The 25,635-nt window shown below is 41.2% G+C and overlaps 2 protein-coding genes and 1 pseudogene across 4 annotated transcripts; all 3 read left to right on the top strand.

Annotated features, from left to right (window-relative positions):
• The first annotated feature begins 4,431 nt into the window (after nucleotides 1-4,431).
• NEK2 (NIMA related kinase 2) lies at nucleotides 4,432-24,378 on the top strand. 3 transcript variants are annotated; one of them, XM_017853048.1, is made up of 11 exons: nucleotides 4,433-4,660; nucleotides 6,366-6,676; nucleotides 7,526-7,743; nucleotides 8,335-8,575; nucleotides 10,788-10,870; nucleotides 11,662-11,788; nucleotides 12,740-12,959; nucleotides 14,834-14,959; nucleotides 18,359-18,574; nucleotides 19,294-19,397; nucleotides 24,294-24,378. In XM_017853048.1, the coding sequence occupies exons 2-10, from the start codon at nucleotides 6,581-6,583 to the stop codon at nucleotides 19,329-19,331; spliced, it is 1,365 nt and encodes a 454-aa protein (XP_017708537.1). In that variant the 5' UTR covers nucleotides 4,433-4,660; nucleotides 6,366-6,580; the 3' UTR covers nucleotides 19,332-19,397; nucleotides 24,294-24,378. The 3 variants fall into 3 exon arrangements, with proteins under 3 accessions (XP_017708539.1, XP_017708537.1, XP_017708538.1); XM_017853050.1 differs by lacking the exons at nucleotides 19,294-19,397; nucleotides 24,294-24,378 and adding an exon at nucleotides 17,990-18,033 and having other exon boundaries at nucleotides 4,432-4,660; nucleotides 18,359-19,233; XM_017853049.1 differs by lacking the exons at nucleotides 4,433-4,660; nucleotides 19,294-19,397; nucleotides 24,294-24,378 and having other exon boundaries at nucleotides 6,430-6,676; nucleotides 18,359-19,233.
• Nucleotides 20,724-21,839, top strand: LOC108515873 (farnesyl pyrophosphate synthase-like; annotated as a pseudogene).
• Nucleotides 22,261-22,878, top strand: LOC108515872 (ribonuclease pancreatic-like). The gene has a single exon (XM_017853051.1). The coding sequence runs from the start codon at nucleotides 22,341-22,343 to the stop codon at nucleotides 22,809-22,811; it is 471 nt and encodes a 156-aa protein (XP_017708540.1). The 5' UTR covers nucleotides 22,261-22,340; the 3' UTR covers nucleotides 22,812-22,878.
• Nucleotides 24,379-25,635: the final 1,257 nt, after the last annotated feature.

The following is a 25,635-nucleotide window of genomic DNA, read 5'->3' as shown; positions in this document are numbered from 1 at the left end:
CGTGTGTTCTCTAAAAGCTCTTAGTCCCTTAGAAACACATTATAGTCCTGTGCAAGGTGGTTCAGGCTGCTATAATAAAATACTTTAGACTGGGTAATTTATGAACAACAGAAACTTACTGCTCACAGTTCTGAAGGCTGGAAAGTCCAAGGGGAAGGTGCCAGCAGATTCAGTGTCTGATGAGGACCCGTTTCTCATAGATGGCATGCTCTATGTGTCCTCACATGATGGAAGGGCAAACACATAGCAAACAAACTCCCTGGGGCCTTTTGTATTGACATAAGGGCACTAATCACTCCCCCAGAGGCTCCACCTCTTAATACCATTAGCTTGGGGGTTAGGTTTCAACATATGAATTTAGGGAGCATTCAGACTCTAGCAGGCCTCACCATCTATAATTAGTTTTAACATTTGTCTTATCACATTTAAGTGATGAATATTCTTAGAGATAATAAATATCCTGAATTTACGAATAACAGGAAAAAACATGGAAAATTATGAATGTCTGTCTTTGAAAGTTTATCCTTATATTGAACAGAAATATGTTTTTCCCTAATTTGTACCCTTGGGTTGCCGGGCGCCATGGCTCATGCCTGTAATCCCAGCACTGTGGGGGGCCGAGGTGGGTGGATCACGAGGTCAGGAGATCAAGACTATCCTGGCTAACACGATGAAACCCCGTCTCTACTAAAAATACAAAAAATTATCCGGGCGTGGTGGCGGACGCCTGTAGTCCCAGCCACTTGGGAGGCTGAGGCAGGAGAATGGCATGAACCCAGGAGGCAGAGCTTGCAGTGAGCCGAGATGGTGCCACTGCCCTCCAGCCTGGGCGACAGAGCAAGACTCAGTCTCAAAAATAAATAAATAAAAAAAATAAAATAAAATAAAAAATTTGTACCCCAGGGTATAAATTTAAAACTATTCCCTTTTAAAATGTGGTGGAGCTCTTAACTAAACACTTTGGTTTCAAAGATAACTTTCTTCTCATCATATTCTTCCATCAGCTGCCTGCCATTTAGCTGAAGCTGTCTCTCAGTCTGCATCTTGTCCTGTTTATCTCAAGTGGTATATGGCTGTTAAGAACAGTCTGCCTAACACCTCATTCTTTCTTCTAGAACGTGTTTATTTGTTGAGCATATAGTATGTCATGCATCTTTTTTTTTAAAGCATCTCTTAGCTTCTGATTTTTATAAACAAAGAATCTCTCCTTTTCCTTTCTAGAAATCTTTTTTAATCACTCGAAAGAATTTCCATAATCCTTGACTTCAAATTGCTTCAAGTAATTGTGGAGATAAGACTTATACAAAAACGTCTTGTCTGATTTTAAATCCTCACACACGCAAATCTGGGGATTTCCTGTAGGGACAGGCTTCAGCAGGCGGAGTAGCGCTGCCGCGCAGGCGCCAGCTCCTCGTTTATTATGCAGTGATATACAGCCCCCTAGTGGGTCTTTAAAGCAACATAAAGAAACGAAGCTGAGGGCAACGAAGTATGGCTTAGTTCATTCACCCATTCACGATGTACAAGTGCTGGGTGCCTGCTTTGTTCCAGGCACATTTTAGGTGCTGGGAATACTGCAGTAAATCAAACAAACAGCAACAAAATCAGATGCATTGGTTACTGGAGACTACGAAGATGAGGAAGAGAACAAATTTGGGATGAAGATCAGAAACTTGATTTTTGGCACATTAAGTTTGGTATGCTCATTAATCTTCAAGTAGCTTCTTTTAAAAATTAATTAGGTGCTGACTGCAGTGGCTCACATCTGTAATCCCAGGACTTTGGGAGGCTGAGGTGGGTGGGTCACTTGAGGTCAGGAGTTTGAGACCAGCCTGGCCAACATGGTGAAACCCTATCTCTACTAAAACTACAAAAATTAGCCAGGAATGGTGGCCCGCACCTATAGTCCCAACTACTCCGGAGGCTAAGGCAGGAAAATCTGTTGAATTCGGGAGGCGGAGTTTGCAGTGAGCCAAGATGGCGCCACTGCACTCCAGCCTGGGTGACAGAGCGAGACTCCATCTCAAAAGACAAAAAAAAAAAAAGAAAAAAGAAAAATAAAATTAATCAGGCCAGGCGCGGTGGCTCACGCCCGAAATCTCAGCATTTTGGGAGGCTGAGGTGCTTGAGCCCGGGAGTTCAATATAAGCCTGGGCAACTTACTGAGACCTCATCTCTACAAAAAGTTAAAAAAATGGCTAGGCATGGTGGTGTGCACCGGTGGTCCCAGCTACTCAGGAGGCTGAAGTGGGAGGATCGCTTTACGCCCAGGAGGTTGAGACTGCAGTGAGCTGTGATCGTGCCACTGCACTCCAGCCTGGGCTATAGAGTGATACCCTGTCTCAAAAAATAATAATAATAGTAATCAGTGTCCCTATGGATATGTACAGAGTGCCTGTGGGATAAAATGCAAGTGCAAATGTTCTCTTATTTGAGATTTCACCAAATTTAAATGAAAACTGACAACATGAGCACAGTTAGCAAGAAAAGTGTGAAGACAGTGAATTAGACCGTGGGTGTGGGCAGAGTGGGTATAGAGAAGTTCAAGGGTTGGCCCCACTCTTATACAGCTGCTTATCTTCGTCCTCTGTTTAAATGGAATCATCTCAGTTCTTTGTTTTCTTCTTAATTCTTGCCACAATTTGTCACAGTGGAGTTTCTCTGTGTACTTAAGTTACATCCATCTCTTCCACCTACAGGATTATATATCTGTCCTGTTCACTGTGGTATCCTCAGCATCTGGCACCTGGCTGAGCCTATATTTATACCTGTTGGAGGATGAATTTTCCATGTAATAAGGCAAACAAGATGGATGCACATGAGAAGCTAGTAATATGGCCTAGTATAATTCTAAATGAGTAAAAACACAGTTGATTACTCTTAAGAGTAATTAGAAGATCATAGTGGGTTGAAGTCAATCAGGAAAAATTTCAGAGAAGAAACTGCGCGTGAGCTAAGACTTAAAGGATGGATGGAATATGAAGGAAAAGGGAAGGAAGTTATGGGGGAAGGGATGTTCCCTGTAACCTGTCCCTGTTTGACTCCCACATGCTCCTCATCTCTCAGTGTCTCTTTCTATTCTGGTGTCTAGTGGTCTCTGCTAGGCTATCCTGCCCTCACTCATGATGCGGGCTAACTCTGGCCAATCTTTAAGATTTGTCACATGATTCCTATGCCACCCTTTTTTTTTTTTTTTTTTTTTTTTGAGACAAGGTCTCGCTCTGTCGAGCAGGCTGGAGTGCAGTAGCACAATCTCAGCTCACTGCAAACTCCGCCTCCCGAGTTCAAGTGATTCTCCTGCCTCAGCCTCCTGAGTAGCTGGGACTGCAGGCGTGCCACCACGCCCAGCTAATTTTTGTATTTTTAGTAGAGACGGGGTTTCACCATATTGGCCATGCTGGTCTTGAACTCCTGACCTCAGGTGATCTGCCTGCCTCGGCCTCCCAAAGGGCTGGGATTACAGGCATGAGACACCGTGCCCAGCCTCCTATGCTACTCTTTATTATTGTCTTTGTGGCTCCACTGCCTTTTTTTAAATGAAAACCCAGGATGTCAATGCCTATCATTATACCTGGCCCATAGCAAGTACTCAATAAATACTTGTTGAATGAGCATATGTGCCTAGGAGCCGCATTCCACAGTCTTGGGATGACTCCTTCCCAGATATTTAGTCTCTGCCTAGAGCTGGGGCATTTAGAAATTGAGTGTTTGAGGGCCCACTCAAAATCCTTGCATAATTATTAACAGGGTTCTTTCTCAGATTTTTATTTAACAAAGCTTTATTGCATGCCTTCTCTATTACAGGACTTACGCTGGCTATAAGCAGTTTGGAGTTCAGCTACTGTGAGACCCATGTAAACAAATAATGAAAAGTTTTGATTTATGTATAAAGTGGTCTATGAACACTGTAGATGGAGGATTGACTGTCCAAGTATACCAGAGAGGCTTCTCAGATTACAGGAGAGAAAGTTGGAATTGAATATTGAAGGACACATTATGTCCTCTAGGCAGACATGACTGGAGTGGATAAGGGAGTGGGTTGGACGGTATTCTAGGCAAATGCAATCACAGGTGCAAAGATGGTGGTGGTGGTGAGGAACTGAGAAAGTGTGCGTTTAGAGCAAAAGCAGAAGTGGCCAGAGAGAAGGGGCAGGACTGGATTTGGGGCAGGATAACCAAAGGGCTCTTTTTTCTTTTTTTTTCTCTTGAGACAGGGTCTCACTCTGTCGCCCAAGCTGGAGTACAATGGCGTGATCTCCGCTCACTGCAACCTCTGTCACCCAGGTTCAAGAGATTCTCCTGCCTCAGCTTTGGGAAAGTAGCTGGGATTACAGGTGCCTGCCATCGCACCTAATTTTTGTATTTTTAGTAGAGACGGGGTTTCACCATGTTGGCTGGGCTGATCTTGAATTCCTGACCTCGTGATCCACCGGCCTCTGCCTCCCAAAGTGCTGGGATTACAGGTGTGAGCCACCGTGCCCGGCCAGGGCTCTGTCTTATACAGTTTCATGTTGCTATAACAGGATGCCACAGACTGGGCAATTTATAAACAATAGTTTATTTGGCTCATGGTTCTGGAAGCTAGGAAGTCCAAGATCAACAGGTAGCATCTGGCAGTAGCCTTTTCTCTGGGTCACAACATAGCAGAAGACATCACAAGGTAAGAGAAACAGTAAGGGAAAGCCAAACTCATTTTTATAACCAACCGACTCTCAAGATAACCCACTCCTGTGATTACATTAATCCATTCGTGAGGGCGTAGCCCTCATAACCCAATCAATTTAAACATCTCACCTCTTAACACTTTTGCATTAAGGATAAAGTTTTCAACACATGAACTTTGGGGGATACATTCAAACCACAGCAAGCTCTATTGATGCCAATCTATAAGAGGCACAAAAATAAAAAATGATGCTAATTAACATAGCCATCTGCAGTGCCTTACATAACTTTTGAAACCTAAATTGGTCCTATTCCCCTGAGGTAAGACAGTGCCCTTGAATGTTAATTTAAAAATTCTCCTGGTTGGCAATTCCAGTTATCTTATGTTATATTCAGTGCATGTAATAAGTCCCTTATTTTAACATAAAGAGCTTTTAAATTCTTATTAATAGAAAATCAGGTTTCTTTTAATCCTATGCTGAACAGATATTTAAAGAAAACTGGCCTGTTTATGCATTGCCAAATTATTAGCTTTCTGGTAATGTACGTATTCCTCCAACAAGCCCTGGATGGAGGCCTCTAGGTGCTCCTTCCCTGGTAAACATGGGACTGTTCATTTGGCTGGGTAAGCTGGGAAAGTTGGTTTGTGTGGGTGCCTAAAAGAGAATCTGTGTTCAATGAAGTGTTGTCAATAGGGTGAATTATGTGTTTGGCACACATAAACGGGAATTATGTGTTTGGCACACATAAACGGGACAAGACGTGTAAAGTGCTTGGTCAGAGAGCGACTGTATTTCTTTTCTTCTTCTTCCTTCTTCCTTCCTTCTTTCTTTCTTCCTTCTTCCTTCTTTCTTCTTCTTCTTCTTTTCTTCTTCTTCTTCTTCTTTTTTTTTTTTTGGAGACTGGGTCTCCCTGTGTCACTCAGGCTGGAGTGCAGTGGCGCAATCTCGGCTCACTGTAACCTCTGCCTCCTGGGTTCAAGCAGTTCCTCATGACTCAGCCACCCAAGAAGCTGGGATTACAGACATGCACCCCCATGCTCGGTTAATTTTTTTTTTCTTCATTTTTAGTAGAGACAGGGTTTCGCCATGTTGGCCAGGCTGGTCTTAAACTCTTGGCCTCAAGCAATCCGCCCGCCTCGGCCTCCCAAAGTGCTAGGATTATAGGGGTGAGCCACAGCGCCCGGCCTAATTTTCGTATTTTCAGTAGAGACGAGGTTTGCCATGTTGCCCAGGCTGGTCTGAACTCCTGGGCTCAAGCGATCCACCCACCTCGGCTTCCCAAAGTGCTAGGGTTACGGGCGAGGGTGAGTCACGGCGCCCAGTCTAATTTCTAATTTGTATTCAGCTCTCAGCGTGTCCTCAACGTCACCCCACCCAGGTTCAGGGTACTGGAACCTGAGCGAGGAAGTCGTGTTCCAGGGAGAGTAGGTAGTGTGAGGGGCCAGAGTGCAAAGGTCAGAAGGCATTTGGTGGAAGCTGTGTGCAAAGAAGCCTGAGGGGAGGTCCCTCGATCTCGGTTACCTTGACGATCTCTACCAGAGGGTTAGAGTCGCCAAGAGGCGCCTGCTGCCGCTTCCTTTCTCCCGCCCTCCCTTTGGTTTAGCTCCGCCCCCTGCTCCCACAGACTAAAAGCAGACGCCGACGCGGTTGCCTAGTGACACTTTTCCCAAGATGCCTAGGGTATTGTTGTGTTCTTCTTAGCCAATCAGAGAGGCGAAGCGGGCCCACCGCCTGCCAATAGACAGCGAGATCAGGGCCCGCGACAGTTAAACGGGGCCGAAGGCAGGGGTGACGGGTTAGCACTGCTTGGGGGCTTCTCCGTCCTGGTCCCTGAAGCTCCCGTTCCCGGTCCCTGGAGCCCCGCACTTAGGGGCGCAACCTGCGTGAGGCAGCGAGACTCTGGCGACTGGCCGGCCATGCCGTCCCGGGCTGAGGACTATGAAGTGTTATACACCATTGGCACAGGCTCCTATGGCCGCTGCCAGAAGATCCGGAGGAAGAGTGACGGCAAGGTGAGCGTGGGCCCTTCCCTGTGCCCGCCCCTGCTTAGGTTTCGTCGCCCCGGGGAGAGCGCCCTGCGCCACCGAAGGGAACCGAGAGGGCTGGGGGAGTGGGTACCCAGAAGACTCAGTCTTCTTTACTGGGTCTGCATCTGACAGCCTGTCCTGGGTCGCTTAAAGGATGGGAGACCGCATCTTTTGATATACGTATTTCCATCTTTTCCCGTTTCTCTCCCCATTTCTCTCTTTCTCCTGCTTTGGGTTGCTAAGGACCTTCCATTGGTGAAACGTAGCTAACTCCTGAGCTGTTTTTAGAGCTCTAAGAGTGGCCCTCTCAGACACAAGAAAGGGGCAGGACCACCAGAACCCGAAGCTTTGTATCTGCATTCAGACTCCCTCAAAATACCCATTATTCGGGTTATTGGATTCATATTTCCCAATGTATATAGGTAGACCTTTTACAGAAAGTAAAAGGAAACTGCCTGGCTGCTTTACCAAGGTGTCTCATCCTGGGAAAACACGACGGGGGTGGAATGGGGCAGGGACTTTGACCACCTCCACCCCAATTTTGACTAAAGTACCTTTTTGCCAACTTCCCACTAACCAACTGAGGGTAGGGGTTGGGGGAGACCTCATGTGCCTCATTCCCCTTTATCTCCCTACAGCCTCATTTACTGCTTAGAAATTGGAAGAAGATTATGGAAGTAAACTCCCAGTTCCTTAAGTTCATTGAACTAAATTAGATAATGACCTTGATTGTAGGATATAATTAACAGGGAGGTGATTTTTAAATCTTGGAACTTTCATTCTTTGTTTTTGAGCGTAATGAGTTCATTCATACCTTGGAAATTCTTATTTTAGATATTAGTTTGGAAAGAACTTGACTATGGCTCCATGACAGAAACTGAGAAACAGATGCTTGTTTCTGAAGTGAATTTGCTTCGTGAACTGAAGCATCCAAACATCGTTCGTTACTATGATCGAATTATTGACCGGACCAACACAACACTGTACATTGTAATGGAATATTGTGAAGGAGGGGATCTGGCTAGTGTAATTACAAAGGGAACCAAGGAAAGGTAAGCGTAATCTTTTAAAAATGTAAGCTGAAATTAGGTCTACTTTCATTTATTTTAAGCATCTTGTTTTAGGATCAGTAATATGGAAGAGTGTACTTGTATTTGTTTGGTAGGTCCATAGTACTTTAGAAAATTCCCGGTGAATCAACACCCATGTTTTATATCAAAATAACAATCTATAGGCTGAGTGTGGTGACTCACACCTGTAATCCCAACACTTTGGAAGGCCGATGCAGGAGGATCACTTGAGCCCAGGATTTCAAGACCAGCCTGGGCAACATAGTAGGACCCTGTTTCTACAAAAATTAGCCAGGTATGGTGACATGTGCCTGTAGTCCAAGCTACTTGGGAGGCTGAGGCAAGAGGATTGCTTGAGCCTGGGAGGTCGAGGCTGCAGTGAGCCATGATCGTGCCACTGCATTCCAGCCAGGGTGACAGAGCAAGGTTCTGTCTCAAAAAATATAAATAAATAAATAAATAAATAAATAATTTATTTCCCTATTAGTACACTGGATAATTTATATCATCCCATCTTGGCAATGATTTTTTTTTTTTTAGAAGTTATATGCTGTATAACTGCTTTGGTTTCAGGCAATACTTAGATGAAGAGTTTGTTCTTCGAGTGATGACTCAGTTGACTCTGGCCCTGAAGGAATGCCACAGACGAAGTGATGGTGGTCATACTGTATTGCATCGGGATCTGAAACCAGCCAATGTTTTCCTGGATGGCAAGCAAAACGTCAAGCTTGGAGACTTTGGGCTAGCTAGAATATTAAACCACGACACGAGTTTTGCAAAAACATTTGTTGGCACACCTTATTACATGTCTCCTGTAAGTATTTCAGAATTTAGATACTTTTTAAAACATCTTTTATTTTTGTTTTTTTGTTTGTTTTTGAGACAGAGTCTCGCTCTGTCGCCCAGGCTGGAGTGGAGTGGTACGATCTCAGCTCACTGCAACCTCTGCCTCCCGGGTTCAAAGGATTCTCTTGCATCAGCCTCCGGAGTAGAGTAGCTGGGACTACAGGTGCATGTCACCATGCCCGGCTAATTTTTGTATGTTTAGTAGAGACGGGGTTTCATCATGTTGGTCAGGGTCACAACTCCTGACCTCAAGCAATCTGCCCACCTCAGCCTCCCAAATTGTTGGGATTACAGGTGTGAGCCACAGGCATGAGCCACCGCTCCCAGCCAAAACATCTTTTAATGTTAAGCATTCTGAAGCAGGGAAATTGAGTTTTCTGTTTGTTTGTTTAGTAATATCTAGTAGCCAAGAATTGAAAATACTGTTATATTTTTCCACATGGACCACCAGACCAATAAAGTCTACATCAGTTTTTGTTTGCTTCATGAGTTATGTGCAATAATATAAGTACGATGAAGACAGATTCCTAGTCTAAGGTTTGCACTGTTTGTCATCTCTTACTGGGTTCAATTTTTTGAGCATTCATGCAAATTAAAGCATATTCGGTTCAAGCTTTTATGGAATGACTACAATGCATTAAACTCAAGGATTACAAAAATGAAATGGATTTTGTCCCTGCCCTCAAGAGCTATTTCCAATGTGTAGGTCCTGGTCATCTGCATCAGACTCACTTGGAGTGTTTGTTTAAAATGCAGAGTTCTGGGTGCCAAACCAAACCCAAATCCATCGAGTGAATTTCGATCACTGGGTAGGTTCTTAAACTCTGTTTTGTTTTGTTTTTTCTTCAATATTGTACTTTTTATTTTAGACTTTGCATTTTAACAGACTCTGTAAATGGTTCTTGTGCATGCAGAATCAGAGCTCAGGAAGTGTGCTCACTCAGATAGCATGTTTTTACAATGTAACTTTTTGTACGTGTTATTTTTTTGTTGCCTTTTCCTGAAATATCTTGCTGAATCCACTCACCAATTACTTCTATTGCTGGATATTTTGTTTCCCAAATGTTTTACCATTCTTAGAAGTACTGTTCTGCATATCTTTGTATGAATTATTCTTTCTTTCTTTTCGGTTATTTCCTTGACATGCTGCTCATAAAATGAAATTGCTGGGGTAAAAGGTATAAACAGTTTATGGCTGTTGTTAGATATTGCCTGACGGCTTTTAAAAAGTTTAAGTCAATTGTGATAGCACTAATGTGTTAGTATATGACATCTGAACAGATAAAGATGAAGAAATATTTATTAGTATTTTAGTAGTTCACCTTTCTAGGATTTTCCAGATCCTTATAAATTATGTTAACAGATCTGACTGTAGTATAAAACTTTGTAAATTAATGATTTTGGTTTTGACTAAGAATGGCCAGAACAGTATCTCACTGTATCAAATTCCAAATAGAATGTTTTTAACATAAAGGACAATTATCCAGAAGTGGTTCTTGGAAAGCTTGAAACCTATTCTTTTGTTCCTTTTCCCTCCTGCCCTTGTAATTAGAGTGGTTCAGCTTCCCTAAGGCACTGATTGTCAAAAAGTGGCATCAGACTCACCAGTTGGACTTTAAAACACTAACCAGCCACTAGAGATTGCTTCTGTTCCCTCTGTTAAGAATAAGAGCTCTGGTGGGCTGTTGTTACCGTAGATGTGGAAGAAAGGCAAACAATAAAATAGGTAATGATAATATTAGTTACTACTGTGATTTATGCAGTGGACTAAGAAAAAATATAAATGGGTAATTCAATTAACTATTTATGTCTATATCCATTTAAATGTGGACTAGATACATATTTTGATTATTCTTACATTTTCTCTAGTTCTTTTAAAATAGTGTTTCTTAATTTGCCTTGAGAGTAGAAGTCTGTCATATTCACCTCTGAATTGTCAGTGCCTAGTCTATACTAATCACTTTCATTTGTGAATGAAAAATGAGTGAATGAATTATATATGACAGTGTATTGGGACAACAGCATTGCCTTTTTTTTCCATTATAAATTTCAAGATAAAGTATAAGCTAAAACTTTGAAGTTCTGTTTTTACCTCAGGAGTAATTTAATGTGTTTTATAAGTTTCAAAACAAAATAAACTCTTAACACCTTCCACTTTCTTACCCTTTTTCCCTGTATAGGAACAAATGAATCGCATGTCCTACAATGAGAAATCAGATATCTGGTCACTGGGCTGTTTGCTGTATGAATTATGTGCATTAATGTAAGTATGATGAAGACAGATTCCTAGTCTAAGGTTTGTACTGTTTGTCACATATCACTGGGTCTAGTTTTTTGAGCTTCCACGCTAATGAAAATATATTCAAGTCTGAAAGAATTGTACCTTGGCTAAAATTAAGGTAGATGGACAGGCTAAAAGAAACTACTCACAAATTAAAACTGTAAGCCATGAGGCTGGGTCTTGACTGTTCAAGTGTCTTGGCTGGTTAGGTGCTTTCCTGTTAGATTGACACTTAGCTCAAGGGAGAACACATAGGTCAGGCAGGTAAGGTAAAGCTACTGTAAGGATGTGGAAGAAAGGAAACAAGACCGGGGTAGAGATCTGGGGATCTTTAGAGCAGGGAAGAGCTCCAGTTCTTCTCCTTTGTTCTTCTTTTCATTTTTTTCCCTTTGAAACTAATCTGTAGAGCAGTGATTCTCAACCAGGGATAAGGGAAGCAAATTTGCCTCTTGCGGGGCATTTGATAATGTTTGGATAAATTTTTAGGTATCACAGCTGGGGAGTGCTCCTGGCATCTAGAGATACAGGGCAGCGAGGCTACAAAATACCTATAATGCACAGGACAGCCCCCCACAACAAAGAATTATATGACCTCAAATGTCAATAGTGCCAAGGTTGGGAAACTTACTTATAAGAAGAAAATCCCACAAGTAGAAACTTAAATACAAACTGGAGCTTAAACTGTGCTTTTGATTTAGTTCCTATTGTATATTTTCATTTTTACAATTTGAAAATGTCTTCGTCATCTTTTCCTTCTTCTTTTTTAATCCCAGGCCTCCATTTACAGCTTTTAGCCAGAAAGAACTCGCTGGGAAAATCAGAGAAGGCAAATTCAGGCGAATTCCATACCGTTACTCTGATGAATTGAATGGAATTATTACGAGGATGTTAAACTTAAAGGTAAAGATGATAAGATGATATATTGTCTGTTTCTAGCTCTCAGTTAAGTGTTGGAATATACATTCTCTCTTGTAGATCAGTGGAGACTGAGGAAACATTAAATATAGTTTCTTAGCTAAATATACTGTGTTAACACAAGTGAAAACATATGTAAATTTGGCAAATTGCACGTCCTTGCTGGCCCACCTTCTGTGCTTTCTTTATTTCTCCGCCCACTCTGCCATGCTAACAGATGGGTTGGTAGCAAGGAAAGATTGCAGAAAGAATTCAAATCCTCTTTCCCCTTGTCCTTGCCTACCTCACAGTGGCAGGTGGTGAGGGAAGGGGCCAGAGATAAGACTTTATTACTCTGCCTCTAGCTCTAATTGAGAGATTAGAGACCAGAAAAAGGGGAGGGGTGATGGAGGGTGGAGGGAGGAAAGCTAAAAAGCAGAGGGAAAATCAATAAAGAGATCATGTGGAAAAACTCTGGCTATAGAATGGGGAAGGAGATGTTCTGGGGATCAGGCTGACATAAGAGAAGAAGGAAAATGCTGCAGGATCACAGACAAGGATATAGATGAAATGACAGGATTGAGAGTCAGTGAGAGAGTATCTTGCTAAATGTAGTTTAGAGATGCAAGGACAGTACTTCCCCTAAAACAGACTCTAGCAGTGCTACCAAGCATCAGCACAAGATGTACCAATCTTTAGGGATTGAACCTTCTTAGAAAGGTGAAAAGGGGAAAAGGGAAAAAAGGTAAGTTAACATCTGCATTACCTTGTGGACCCAGAACCTCGTGGGTTAAAACCACCAGTGAACTTATTTTTCCAAGTGTTTAAGACCTAGCCATAAAGGAGTCCTTTCTTTTGTCTTGGAAATACATATATGTCCTTTTATTTTAACTGCTGTCTTAGGAGAACTCTTCTGTTACGCAATCTGATTATATACTGCGTATTTTTTTTCCCCAGGATTACCATCGACCTTCTGTTGAGGAAATTCTCGAGAACCCTTTAATAGCAGATTTGGTTGCAGAAGAGCAAAGAAGAAATCTTGAGAGAAGAGGGCGACAATTAGGAGAGCCAGAAAAATTGCAGGATTCCAGCCCTGTATTAAGTGAGCTGAAACTAAAGGAAATTCAGTTACAGGAGCGAGAGCGAGCTCTCAAAGCAAGAGAAGAAAGATTGGAGCGTAAGTCTGAATGGGGGTCAAAGCAAAGGAGAACTACCAAGTGGGTTATTTTGATGTGTCTGAATATCTCTTTGAGCAGAATATTTTATACATACAGATCTTATTAGAAGCTTTTAAAAATACTTGAGAAACCAAAATATGTATTGTAGATTTTTAATAATCAGGCTTGCTAGCACCTTCATGTTGGACGTCTTTCTCTGAGATCAGTTGCTAGTTATATAATATTGGGCCTTAACTGTGATGGTCCTAACACGATAGCCTTATACTTTATTGTAGAGTTACTTTTTTCTTTTTCATCTCTACTGTGAATACCCTAATGTTTTCCCACTGTAAAGGAAGATCTTAAATTGCTGCTTTCCATAATAAAAACCAAGACTTTTGTCTTTTGAAATGGCCACGCCAACAGAATTTCAGGTCTAAAACCCTACAGTATGTAGATGAGATATATTCAGGCAATTCTTTTCTTTTTTTTTAACTTTTTGTTTTTGAAAATGAGATGGGGTCTCACTATATTGCCCAGGCTGGTCTTGAACTCCTGAGCTCAAGCAGTCCTCCCACCTTGCCTCCCAAAGTGCTGGAATTACAGGTGTGACCTACCACACCTGGTCTGTTCAGGCAATTCAATAGAGAATCTAGATACAAGATATTTTAAGTCTATAAATAATACTCTGGTGGGTATCAATGTTGACTTATGAGTATTAACTGATTAGGTGCTAATTTAGCTACTCCACCAAGATGAGAGCTACTAGCAAGCATTTAGGATTATGCAAGTTAGCTACAGAGTGACGTTCTTCATTTTAACATCAGGAGATGAGAGATGGGTCATATTTGTAACCTGTCACCCTCATGACTCACCTGATTTTACTTCTGCAGCTTTATACCTAATCCAGGCTTTAAATAATGAAATACTATATAGTCCTGTGAGATATGCTTACTGTATAGGTACAACCTATATTTACTTAGAAACCTCTGTAAAAAATACGAAAACTTTTTCTAATAACTTTCCCTAGTATTTCATAATTTCTTTTCTTTTCTTTTCTTTTTTTTTTTTGAGATGGAATTCCACTCTTGTTGCCCAGGCTGGAGTACAGTGGCACCATCTTGGCTTATTGCAACCGCTACCTTCTGGGTTTAAGCAGCTCTCCTGCCTCAGCCTCCTGAGTAGCTGGGATTACAGGCGCCTGCCACCATACCTGGCTAATTTTTGTATTTTTTAATAGAGATGGGGTTTTGCCATGTTGACCCGGCTGGTCTTGAATTCCTGACCTCAGGTGATCCACCTGCCTTGGCCTCCCAAAGTGTTGGGATTATAGGCGTGAGCCACTTTGCCCAGCCATAATTTCATATAGCAACTGAAATCTGAATACTTTCTGAATTTTGGGCCATGAATAAATAGTAACCTTTGCTATTAATACTAATCCTATGAACTACCGCCTAACTGAATTGCGTTTTTTTTTTTTTCTTTTATTTGAGTGTGGTCATTCAACCAGAAAAAAGAAGATTTTTGTACTCTGAGGCCACATCATGCCCTGAAAATTAGCTGTTGCCTATCTTCAGTGAAGAGCAGAGATAGCTTTAGTTTTTTGTTTTCCCAATTGAGTTACTCCCACAAAAGATGACCAAAGGTTGAAGCTAACTTTGTATTTGTTTAAATAAGTCCTTTCAAGAAAATCTAAGATAAACATACAGCCTACTAAAACACTCAATTAAAAACTAACACAATCAGGTTAACTGAGGCATAGTGAGAATCCTTTCCCCAAACATTGCTTATCAGTGTCAAGCATGCTGGTAGTGATGAGATTGCCAAATGTAAATTGTTGTTTAGTGAAGGTCACTTGTTAATTTTTTTTTCTTTGTCCATTCTCTTTTTAAAGAGAAAGAACAGGAGCTTTGTGTTCGTGAAAGACTAGCAGAGGACAAACTGGCTAGAGCAGAAAATCTGTTGAAGAATTACAGCTTGCTAAAGGAACAGAAGTTCCTGTCTCTGGCAAGTAGTCCAGGTATGAGAATCAACTCGGTCAACAGAAGCTGGTGCTACAAATGAAGAAATGTGCACCAGTGTTGCTCCCAAAGTGGCTTAGGTAGCCCTTTTCATTTACAAAGTCTCAAATTTTAAGATGGATTTCATTGAATATATGCATTTCAATGGAAACAAAATTCTGTTATAGCAATGATTTATTTCCTGGGTTCATAGACCTGAGGCAATGAGTCACAGAATTTCATGTTTGATTTTCTTAACCTTATCAAACCACATGTTTAGTAATTGATACTTATTATTATTATTATTATTTTTTCTCTGAGATGGAGTCTCGCTCTGTTGCCCAGGCGGGATTGCAGTGGCGTGATCTTGGCTCACTGCAAGCTCCGCCTCCCGGGTTCATGCCATTCTCCTGCCTCAGCCTCCTGAGTAGCTGGGACTACGGGTGCCCGCCACCACGCCCGGCTAATTTTTTGTAATTTTAATATAGACGGGATTTCACTGTGTTAGCCAGGATGGTCTCGATCTCCTGACCTCATGATCTGCCCACCTCAGCCTCCCAATGTGTTGGGATTACAGGCTTGAGCCACCATGCCCGGCTGATACTTATTTTTAAAAATTAGGGCATTTACAAAACTATTGTGTGTTTCAGATTTCAGAGAGATAAACTGCATTTCAAGTAAAAATCAAAATTTTAATACTGCCATGCCTCATCTTTCATAGAAAGCATGTCTTAAAAGGCATGATAAGCCACCTGCAGAATAGGCTGTCACGTTTGGATCTTTGCTAACACCCTTTCAAGTTGAAACACATATTTGTGGGAATTTTATTGTTTAATATCTGCATATGTTCTCTGCATGTCCTTCTTTATTGAAAGCCTGGTATATAGACGTTCAGCTTTCTCAGGGTCCTGCCTTGTGTGGCATTGTCCCTTCACTGCCGCACTGAGATGTGGCTATCGCATAGACCAGGGAGCCATTGTCTAACATTCTCCATTTTATAGAAACCTCTCAATCTAGTTCAGTTGACTCTGTAAAATGCAAACTGTGAAACATCTTTTTGCTTGATTTCTTTAGGACACAAGCCAACTGTTAAAAGTTGTTGGTTTCAAAAATCGAGCATCTGAATTTTCAATAAAATTTAGAGTTTTTTTAACTCCCTTATTCCATGTAGGACAGCATATATGAAAGCTATTATTCTTATCTTTAATAAATTGAGATGTGATCAATTTAGTGAGCATTGGCAGCATTTTGTAAATGGAACAGACAAAAAACCTTACTTAAGTTAGATTGACGATCACAATAACTTTGTAGTGAACAAGTGATGGAAAGAAATGAAACTACTGATAGAAGTAAATGAAACAAGGATTGTATGAAACTTTGGCTTCATCTGTGTTAAGATACCTTCTTTTTTCTCAATATTGCCATCTACCATTTCAATATTATAAACATATTTATTTTGGCTTTTCGTAGATTCCACACTGTCATCCATAAAGACAAAGTATACTTAAATCATGATTAGGGTGATAAAATGAGGAGAAAATTATACCTGGATGAATTTCATGCATCAAACCCATTGCAGGAAATTACTTAAGACCCTGTTGGGGATGGCTCTTCAATTAGAGTTTATTTACATTTGCCCTGATAGTCTTTGAGCAAAAGATGAAAATAGCTAAGTAAGCATGATGTGTTTTACTTTATAGGATACACAGATAAGTATGGGAATCTACTTATATGTGAATCTTGGCAAATATTTAAAATGAGCCATAGGAATCAAGTATCCACTGGGGGAAGCAGACATTTTAGAGGATTGAGTGCTGAAAGTAGTGAACACATCAGAGCTATAAGATAAGCATCATAGCAGTGGGGAGCAGGTACCATTCTGAACTCAGGACAGTTGGAAATATCTTCTCCCCATCCTTGGGCTATAAAATCCACACATGAGGAAGCCATCACAAGTGTATTGAAATCATCACAGCAAGCAGCAGTATCTTTTTTTAAAATTTTCTTATTTGATGAAATAGTCATTATTCTATTTAATGGAAGAATTTAAAAAAATTTTTAAAAACACTTTTTTCTTATAAAACTATACCATTAAGAGCCAGGTGTGGTGGTGCACCTATAGTCCCAGCTACTCTGGCGGTTCAGGCAGGAAGATCACTTGAGCCCAGGCGTTGAGGCTGTAGTGCACTACAGCTGCACCTGTGAATAGCCACTGCACTCCAGCCTGGACAACATGGCAAGACCCCATCTCAAACAAAAGCAAAACTATCCCGTCAATAAGACAATGTTGACTTACAAATGTATAGGTATTTGTGGTAATAAGAAGGTGGATAGATTTGAAACAGTGGAGATAAGGTCTAAAGGCAATCCAGTTGCTTTGAAGCAGAAGTGATGTATGAAGCAGGAAGTCACAGGACCTTGGAAGGCAGTGCATCTGTGTGCCAGCCTTTCCTATTTCTTCTGCCTGGAGCACTCTTCATCCAGATAGCCCTGTGGCTTCTTACTTCAGAAATGACCATATGAGGCTTTGTATCATTACACCCACCACCCAGCATGTCCCTGTTTCCAGGGTTATTTTTCCTAATAGCACATATTACCATCAAATATTCCCCACCAGTACTTGTTTATTTGTGTTTGGTTTATCTCCTACTAGAATAGGGCCTGTTTGGTTCACAGTGGCCCATCCTATGAGCTCAGTAAATATTTGAACATACAGAGGAAAAATAAAAAGATCTAGAATCTGTTTAGGCCTCCAGCCCCAACTAATTCTGTCAGCAGTTAATAGTGTTGCCACTTTAAGTAAATATGATTATTACTTATTTTTTCCATGAAAAGAATAGTTTACATTTTTTACTACTCTTACTTAATTTATCTTTTCCACACTGAATTTGTTTAGGTTCTTTTGGAGACAAATTTCTGGTGAGTTAAGATGCTTTGAACTAAGTGTTCTTGAACATTTAACCAAAACTGTAGGTGTTCTCTATTTAAAAAAAATATACAAAAGCAAAACCAAAAAAAAAAACAAACTGGGCTTCTATACTTTTCTGTAGGTAAGGTGTTCTGCATAGAATGGCACTTATTTTCAAGGATAGAGGTAAATAACATTGATTTCCAAAAGTTTTATATTGTCCATAATACTCAGTGTGTTTAACTTTAAGAGTAAAATTGATTGTTCATTGTTAAGAGAATAAAACTTATGTTCCTTGAATTTTGGCACATTCCAATATTATTTTTTCAATGCTGTGGATTAAAAGGCTGATTTCTGCCAGTCCTACACCCCTAACCTCCTATCCCAGAGAAAATAAAACAGGTACCTAGATTTCAAATGTGAACCATAAGAGCAAATACTTTTTGATAAGTATGAAGGAGTTGAACTCTGTTCAAGTAACTCAAAGCTCTTTCTCTTTTTCCTTCTAAAGAACTTCTTAATCTTCCATCCTCAGTAATTAAGAAGAAAGTTCATTTCAGTGGGGAAAGTAAAGAGAACGTCATGAGGAGTGAGAATTCTGAGAGTCAGCTCACGTCTAAGTCCAAGTGCAAGGATCTGAAGAAAAGGCTTCATGCTGCCCAGCTGCGGGCTCAAGCCCTGTCAGATATTGAAAAAAATTACCAGCTAAAAAGCAGACAGATTCTGGGTATGCGCTAGCCAGGTAGAGAGACACAGAGCTGTGTACAGGATGTAATATTACCAACCTTTAAAGACTAATATTCAACTGCTGTAGTGTTATATACTTGGTTCCGTGAGCCACGCCTTTTTGTATAGTACATGTGATATTTCGGAATTAGTTTTGCTGTTCTTCAGCAACTATTGTACAAAATGTTCACATTTAATTTTTCTTTCTTCTTTTAAGAACACATTATTAAAAAAATACTTTCTTGCTTGGGCTTTTTTAATCCTGTGATGACTAGTAGGAACATGAGATGTGACATTCTAAATGTTGGGAGAAAAAAAATAATGTTAGGAAAAAAATATTTACGCAGGAGTAGCAGTCATGAATAGTTTTAAATGACTGAGTGGTGTGCTTACAATTGTTATGTATAGATTTAAATTTTAAGTCTGAGATTTTAAATGTTTTTGAGCTTAGAAAACCTATTTGGATGCACTTTGGTCATTAATACCATGACATCTTGCTTATAAATATTCCATTGCTCTGTAGTTCAAATCTATTAGCTTTGTGAAAATTCATCACTGTGCTGTCTGTATTCTTTTTTTTTCTGTTTAACAGAATATGAGCTGTCTGTCATTTACCTACTTCTTTCCCACTAAATAAAAGAATTCTTTAGTTTCCCTGTATTTATGTGTCTTGCATTTGTTGGTCTCTTAGTTGATGGGAGTTGTGTTTATGATTTATAGGTCTTCATCGTAGGGTACAGAAGGAAACATGGATCTGATGCTCAAGAGAGTGGCATTCCAGTCCTAAACTGTATGACGCTTTACCTCCCATCTCACTAATCCATGTATGTAAGTCAGTGGTCCTGAACAGGGTGATTTTGCTCCTCAAGGGACATTTGGCAATGTCTGGGGGTGTTTTTGATTGTCATGATTTGGGGTAAGGTGCTACTGGCTGCTAGTGGGTACAGGCCAGGGACCCTGTAAACATTTTACAATGCACAGGGCAGCCTCTGACAACAAAATGTCAATGGGTTTGGATCATAATCCTGAATGACACAATTTCAAATGCTAAAATCCTGAAAGACCAAAATCCCTAATGTCTTAAATCCCAAAAGATCAAAATCCCTAACCTGTGAACTTCCGAAATCACAATCCCGAAAGATTAAAATCCCAGATGTTTAAATCCTGAAAGCCAAATTCCAAGGCAGGGATTAGTGCAGTTTCAGCTGTATACAGGATAACCGCATCATGTCAGGCAGAACCATTACCTTGTTATTGTCTTCATTTGCACATTAAGTATGGTTTAAGAGATGTGGATGGATATCAGGTTGATAAGGGGTGAACTTGTTGATTTATATATCAACTTGACTGGATTAAGGAATCCCTAGAAATCTGGTAAAGCATTATTTTAGGTGTGTCTGTGAGGGTGTTTCCAGAGGAGGTTAATATGTGAGTCTCAGTAGACTAGGTGGGGTATATCTTTCCTCAATGTTCAGTGTTTTGAAGATCGTAAAAGCGACTTTTCAGGTGAAAATTACGAGAAATCTCTCCTGCCAAATTACTCAGTTATATACAACTTCTGCTCCTTCATGAATAATGCCACACTTGCCTTCAAAAAACGCCCTTTGTCTGAGAGTAAAATTCGACAAACCTTGTGAACCAAAGACACTTGCCGACATTGAGGTTCCTCCAGCGTCACAAAACTCATTAACCAAACTGTTCTTGGTTAGAGATTTGACTGTTGAAGAAGACAGACTGCTTATATTTACCACTAAATCTAACAGAAAAACGATCACATGCTTCACTTTGGCTAGTGGATGGCACTTTCAAACTGTCCCCACTGGTTTTTATCAGCTATACATGATTCATGCTCCTGTTGGTTCTGAAGATTCTAGAACTCATCTAGTCATTTAAACAATTATTTAAAGATTTGCTGCACTTTGCAGAAGAAAACAGCTTTCGATTGAATCCCCAAACCATAACAACAGATTTGGAATTAGACGTCATCAAAGCTTCGAAAAGTGAATTTCAAAGTGTTACCGATAAAGTTTGTTTTTTTCCATTCAGCGCAATGCATTTGATAGAAAATTAGATGAGTAGATAGGCCATGAGATACAGCAATGACAAAAACTTCAGTTTAGAAGCAGGAACCCACAAGGAATACAGCCCTTTGCTCCTCCTTCAGAATGAATGGAGACCAAAAATCAGATGCTTATGCCCAAGAAAATCAGGATTTCATTCAGCACTTCTCCCAGATTGTTAGAGTGCTGACTGAGGATGAGATGGGGCACCCAGAGATGGGAGATGCTATCGCCCAGCTCAAGGAGGTCCTGGAGTACAATGCCATTGGAGGCAAGTTATCACCAGGGTTTGACGGTGCTTAGCATTCCGGGAGCTGGTGGAGCCAAGGAAATAGGATGCTGATAGTCTCCAGTGGGCCATAACTGTGGGCTGGTGTGTGGAACTGCTGCAAGCTTTCTTACTGGTGGCAGATGACATCACGGATTCATTCCTCACCCACTGGGGACAGATCTGGTATCAGAAGCCGGGCGTGGGCTTGGATACCGTCAATGATGCTGTGCTTCTGGAAGCATGTATCTACCGCCTGCTGAAGCTCTATTGCTGGGAGCAGCCCTATTACCTGAACCTGATGGAGCTCTTCCTGCAGAGTTCCTGTCGGACTGATCGAGCTCTTCCTGCACAGTTCCTGTCAGACTGATCGAGCTCTTCCTGCACAGTTCCTATCAAACAGATTGGGCAGACCCTGGACCTCATCATAGCCCCCTAGGGCAATGTGGATCTTGGCAGATTCATGGAAAAGAAGTACAAATATCAAGTACAAGACAGCTTTCTACTCTTTCTACCTTCCTGTAGCTGCAGCCATGCATGTGACAGGCATTGATGGTGAGAAGGCACACGTCAATGCCAAGAAGATCTTGCTGGAGATGGGAGAGTTCTTTAAGATTCAGGATGATCCCTTTGACCTCTTTGGGGACTCCACTGTGACTGACAAAGTTGGCGCTGACATCTAGGACAACAAATGCAGCTGGCTGGTGGTTCAGTGTCTGCCATGGGCCACTCCGAAACAGTGCCAGATCCTGAAGGAGAATTATGGGCAGAAGGAGGCCGAGAAGGTGGCCCAGATGAAGGCACTATATGAGGAGCTGGATCTGCTGGCCGTGTTCTTGCAGTATGAGGATGACAGTTACAGCCACATTATGGGTCTCATTGAACAGTATGCCATCTTTCTGGGGCTGGCGCACAAAATCTACAAGCGGAAAAAGTAACCTAGAGACTGCAAGGGCAGGGAGAGGAGGGAGGCTCTCAATAAATTATTGTGTAACCTTGAAAACAAAACAAAAAACTTCAGTTTAAAAATGCACTTTCCAGACAGGCGTGGTGGCCAAGGAGGGAGGATCACTTGAACTTAGAAATTCCATAACAGCCTGGGCAATGTAGTGAGACAGTGTCTCTAGAAATAATTTTTTAAAAAGTTAGCCAGGTGTGGTGTGTGGCTGTGGTCCCAGTTACTTGGGAGGCTGAGGCAAGAGGATTGTCTGAGCTCGGGAGGTGGAGGCTGCAGTGAGCTGTGATCAAGCCACTGTACTCCAGCCTGGGAGACAGAAAGAGAGACCCTGTCTCTTAAAGCTGGGGGTGAGGGTATGGGCGGAAGGGGGTTTCCTTGTGTGCAGTATGTATTAAGAGATGGAGGATTGCAGAAACTGGCCTTCCATCTCTCTCAGACACCAAGCTGCAGATCCAGGCTTTTCTGAGAAAGTGAGGCCACCATGGCTCTGGATAAGTCTGTCATCCTGCTCCCTCTGCTTGTCGTGGTGCTGCTGGTGCTGGGCTGGGCCCAGCCTTCCCTAGGCGGGGAATCCCGGGCCGAGAAATTCCAGCGGCAGCACATGGACTCAGGCAGTTCCCCCAGCAGCAGCTCCACCTACTGCAACCAAATGATGAAGCGCCGGAATATGACACAGGGGCGGTGCAAACCAGTGAACACCTTTGTGCACGAGCCCCTGGTAGATGTCCAGAATGTCTGCTTCCAGGAAAAGGTCACCTGCAAGAACGGGCAGACCAACTGCTTCAAGAGCAATTCCAGAATGCACATCACAGAGTGCCGCCTGACAAACGGCTCCAGGTACCCCAACTGTGCATACCAGACCAGCCCGAAGGAGAGACACATCATTGTGGCCTGTGAAGGGAGCCCGTATGTGCCAGTCCACTTCGATGATTCTGTGGCGGACTCAACCTAAGCTCAGAGCAGCGAGATACCCCACCTCCCTCAACCTCATTCTTTCCACAGCTGCCTCCCCTCTTCCTTCCCTGNAAAAAAAAAAAAAAAAAAAAAGATGGAGAAAAAATGTGTCATTCGCCTGCCTTGGCATTCCTTCCAGCTGATGACTTTCTAGAAACTTTTAATGAATTAAAGCCACATTTACCAGAAGATGCCAGCAAAGTTACTGACTGGTTTGAAAATAAATATGTACATGGTAGGATAAGAAAATACACAATGGTTGGCTGGGCGCGGTGGCTCACGCCTGTAATCCCAGCAATTTGGGAGGCCAAGGCGGGCGGATCACAAGGTCAGGAGAGCGAGACCATCCTGGCTAACACGGTGAAACCCCGTCTATACTAAAAATACAAAAAAACTAGCCGGGCGAGGTGGCGGCGCCTGTAGTCCCAGCTACTCAGGAGGCTGAGGCAGGAGAATGGCATGATCCCAGGAGGCGGAGCTTGCAGTGAGCCGAGATCGCGCCACTGCACTCCAGCCAGCGGGACAGAGGGAGACTCCGTCTCCAAAAAAAAAAAAAAAAAAAAAAAAAAGAAAATACACAATGGTGTTGCTGTTTGATCACTAGTATTGTTTCTGTCAAATTTGTGCTCTAACGAATGCGTGCAGAACAGATTTCTGAGTACTCAAAACAACACAGAAGCATGACACAGAAAATAGGGAAATTTAGTAGGGAACACTCATGTCAGTGTACATGGAATCATAGAAGAATGCCAGGAAGAACAGCACCAAGTAGAAAATGAATGTGAACATATTCTCCAAGTAGAGCCATGCCCTAAAAGAGAAAAAGCAACTACTCCTTGTGATACAAGACTTTAAAATACAGTTAATGATTGTGGAGGTTGGCCAGCTCTTACAGACTATCTCCGTGCATTTGCCCATAATCCATTCCTGTAATACACTTTTTCGTATGTCAAATTTTCTTGTTTTTTTCTGTTTTCTTTTTTTTTTTCACTATTTAAAATTGTCAGCATTCTTTTTTACAAACTGCTATGCTATATAATTCATCTTCAAATCATTTCTGATACTGGAGGCATAATTTGTGTAGAGACTTCTAGAAAGTTCTGGTTTTTTTTTGCAAATTTGACTCCATGGAAGTACACTGTCACAGCATTGACTGTGTGTAAGCATTGTTCCTGTACATAAAAACACTGACGCATCCTCAGTAAGTGAAGAGATGTCCTTTTGTACATCTGCATTTGTGAAAGGTAGAATTTTTGAACATCTTGGCTCTTTAGGTGGCTGCATATGCAGTAGTGACCCATCCTGTTTTTGATAGATCTCATCAAAAGACTCTTAGGTTGTTATGGGATTTCAGATGATTGAAGGCATAAAACTGGGTGCACACATTTACCAACCATAGAGATATGCACTTACATATTTCCCTTTTTGACCTATTTCTTTTTTTCTTTCCCTTTTTTTTTTTTTTTTTTTTTTGAGATAGAGTCTCACTTTGTTGCCCAGGCTGGAGTGCAGTGGTGTGATCAGAACTCAATGTAGCCTTGGCCTTGTAGGCTCAAGTAATCCTCCCACTTCAGCCTCCTGTGATGGAGTCTCACTGTGTTGCCCAGGCTGGTCTTGAACTCATGGGCTCAAGCAATCCTCCCACCTTGGCTAGGATTACAGGCATGAGCCATTGTGCCCAGCCCCTTTATGACCTATTTCTTTATGAATGTGGTTCGTCTGTTCATTACTGATATAATTATGCAACTTTCATTAGTATATATGAATGTTTATGCTTGCACAAAAACGTATGTTATTATTGCCTATTTTATTGCATAAAGTGACTTATGAAGTGTTCTGTGTTTTATGTTTCTCAAATTCCCTTTTAAAATGTAAACACATGTAAATGTAAAAAAAAAGTAAATAAATATCTTTTAAAGAATTTTTAAATTATTTTTTCCAGAATTGCATTTTTGGAATTCTGCTCTTTCAGGATTATGATTTCCAGGTTTTAGACTTTATGGCTTTTGACCTTTTGGGACTTCAGGATTATGACTTTTGGGATTATGGCATTAGAAATTGTATCTCCTGGGGCTATGATCGACTCCCAATGTCAATAGTGCCACTTTTGAGAAACCTGATCTAAGCTCAAACCTGTTGGGATATATCTCAGCCTTGAAGGAAAGTTATTTTGGATTTTGATGGATATTTAAATATATATATATCTGACTTTTAGTATAAATTAGCAGTCTCTGCTGTGCCTTTTCCTTTGTGAGATTTTCCTGGCAATGCTAGTCCTTTTAGCTTAATGAAATAAGACCAAGTTATAAAGGGTTAATAATAAATGAGAGAAAATAGCTCCTTCATATATGTAGGAGTATTACACAGCTGGTAGCATAGTTCCATCAAGTACAAATGATACTATCCAAACACAATCAGAAACTGATTACCAGGCTTTTAATCCTAACAGAATCACCTTGACATGAATGTTGAGTATAACTCCTGGCCAGCTATAAAATTTGCAAGACCCAGTGCAAAATGATAATGTGGAACTCTTGTTCAAAAAGCAGGAAATCAGTACCCTAAAGGTACCTATAAAGCTTTTCCTTTTCTTCCAAAGTTTCTCTCTCTTTCTCTGCTTATTGTGATGTTATTTGCTATTTAATATTCTAAGTAAAGAAAAATTAAAAATTGAAATGATTAGCATGAATTTTACCATTTATATTGTGCAATGCAGATTTTAAATGCAAATAGCAGAGCATTCAGCTGAGATAAGGAATGAATTTCACAATTCATATTTTGTGACTCTTCTCTGAGGGTGCCTTAAGTTGACCAGAGGAGAC

The sequence above is a fragment of the Rhinopithecus bieti genome, unplaced genomic scaffold, assembly GCF_001698545.2.
Source record: "Rhinopithecus bieti isolate Rb0 unplaced genomic scaffold, ASM169854v2 scaffold_35166, whole genome shotgun sequence".
Taxonomy (NCBI): Eukaryota; Metazoa; Chordata; class Mammalia; order Primates; family Cercopithecidae; genus Rhinopithecus; species Rhinopithecus bieti.
The sequence above is the reverse complement of the archived record's forward strand: the minus strand, read 5'-3'. Positions and strand labels throughout refer to the sequence as shown.

Bases quoted from the DNA above. Each gene is read 5' to 3' on its own strand.
- NEK2 (XM_017853048.1), top strand. From the start codon at position 6,581: ATGCCGTCCCGGGCTGAGGACTATGAAGTGTTATACACCATTGGCACA. The intron at 7,744-8,334 runs GTAAGCGTAATC...CTTTGGTTTCAG, and splicing joins ACAAAGGGAACCAAGGAAAG to GCAATACTTAGATGAAGAGT. The intron at 10,871-11,661 runs GTAAGTATGATG...TTTTAATCCCAG, and splicing joins TATGAATTATGTGCATTAAT to GCCTCCATTTACAGCTTTTA.
- LOC108515872 (XM_017853051.1), top strand. From the start codon at position 22,341: ATGGCTCTGGATAAGTCTGTCATCCTGCTCCCTCTGCTTGTCGTGGTG.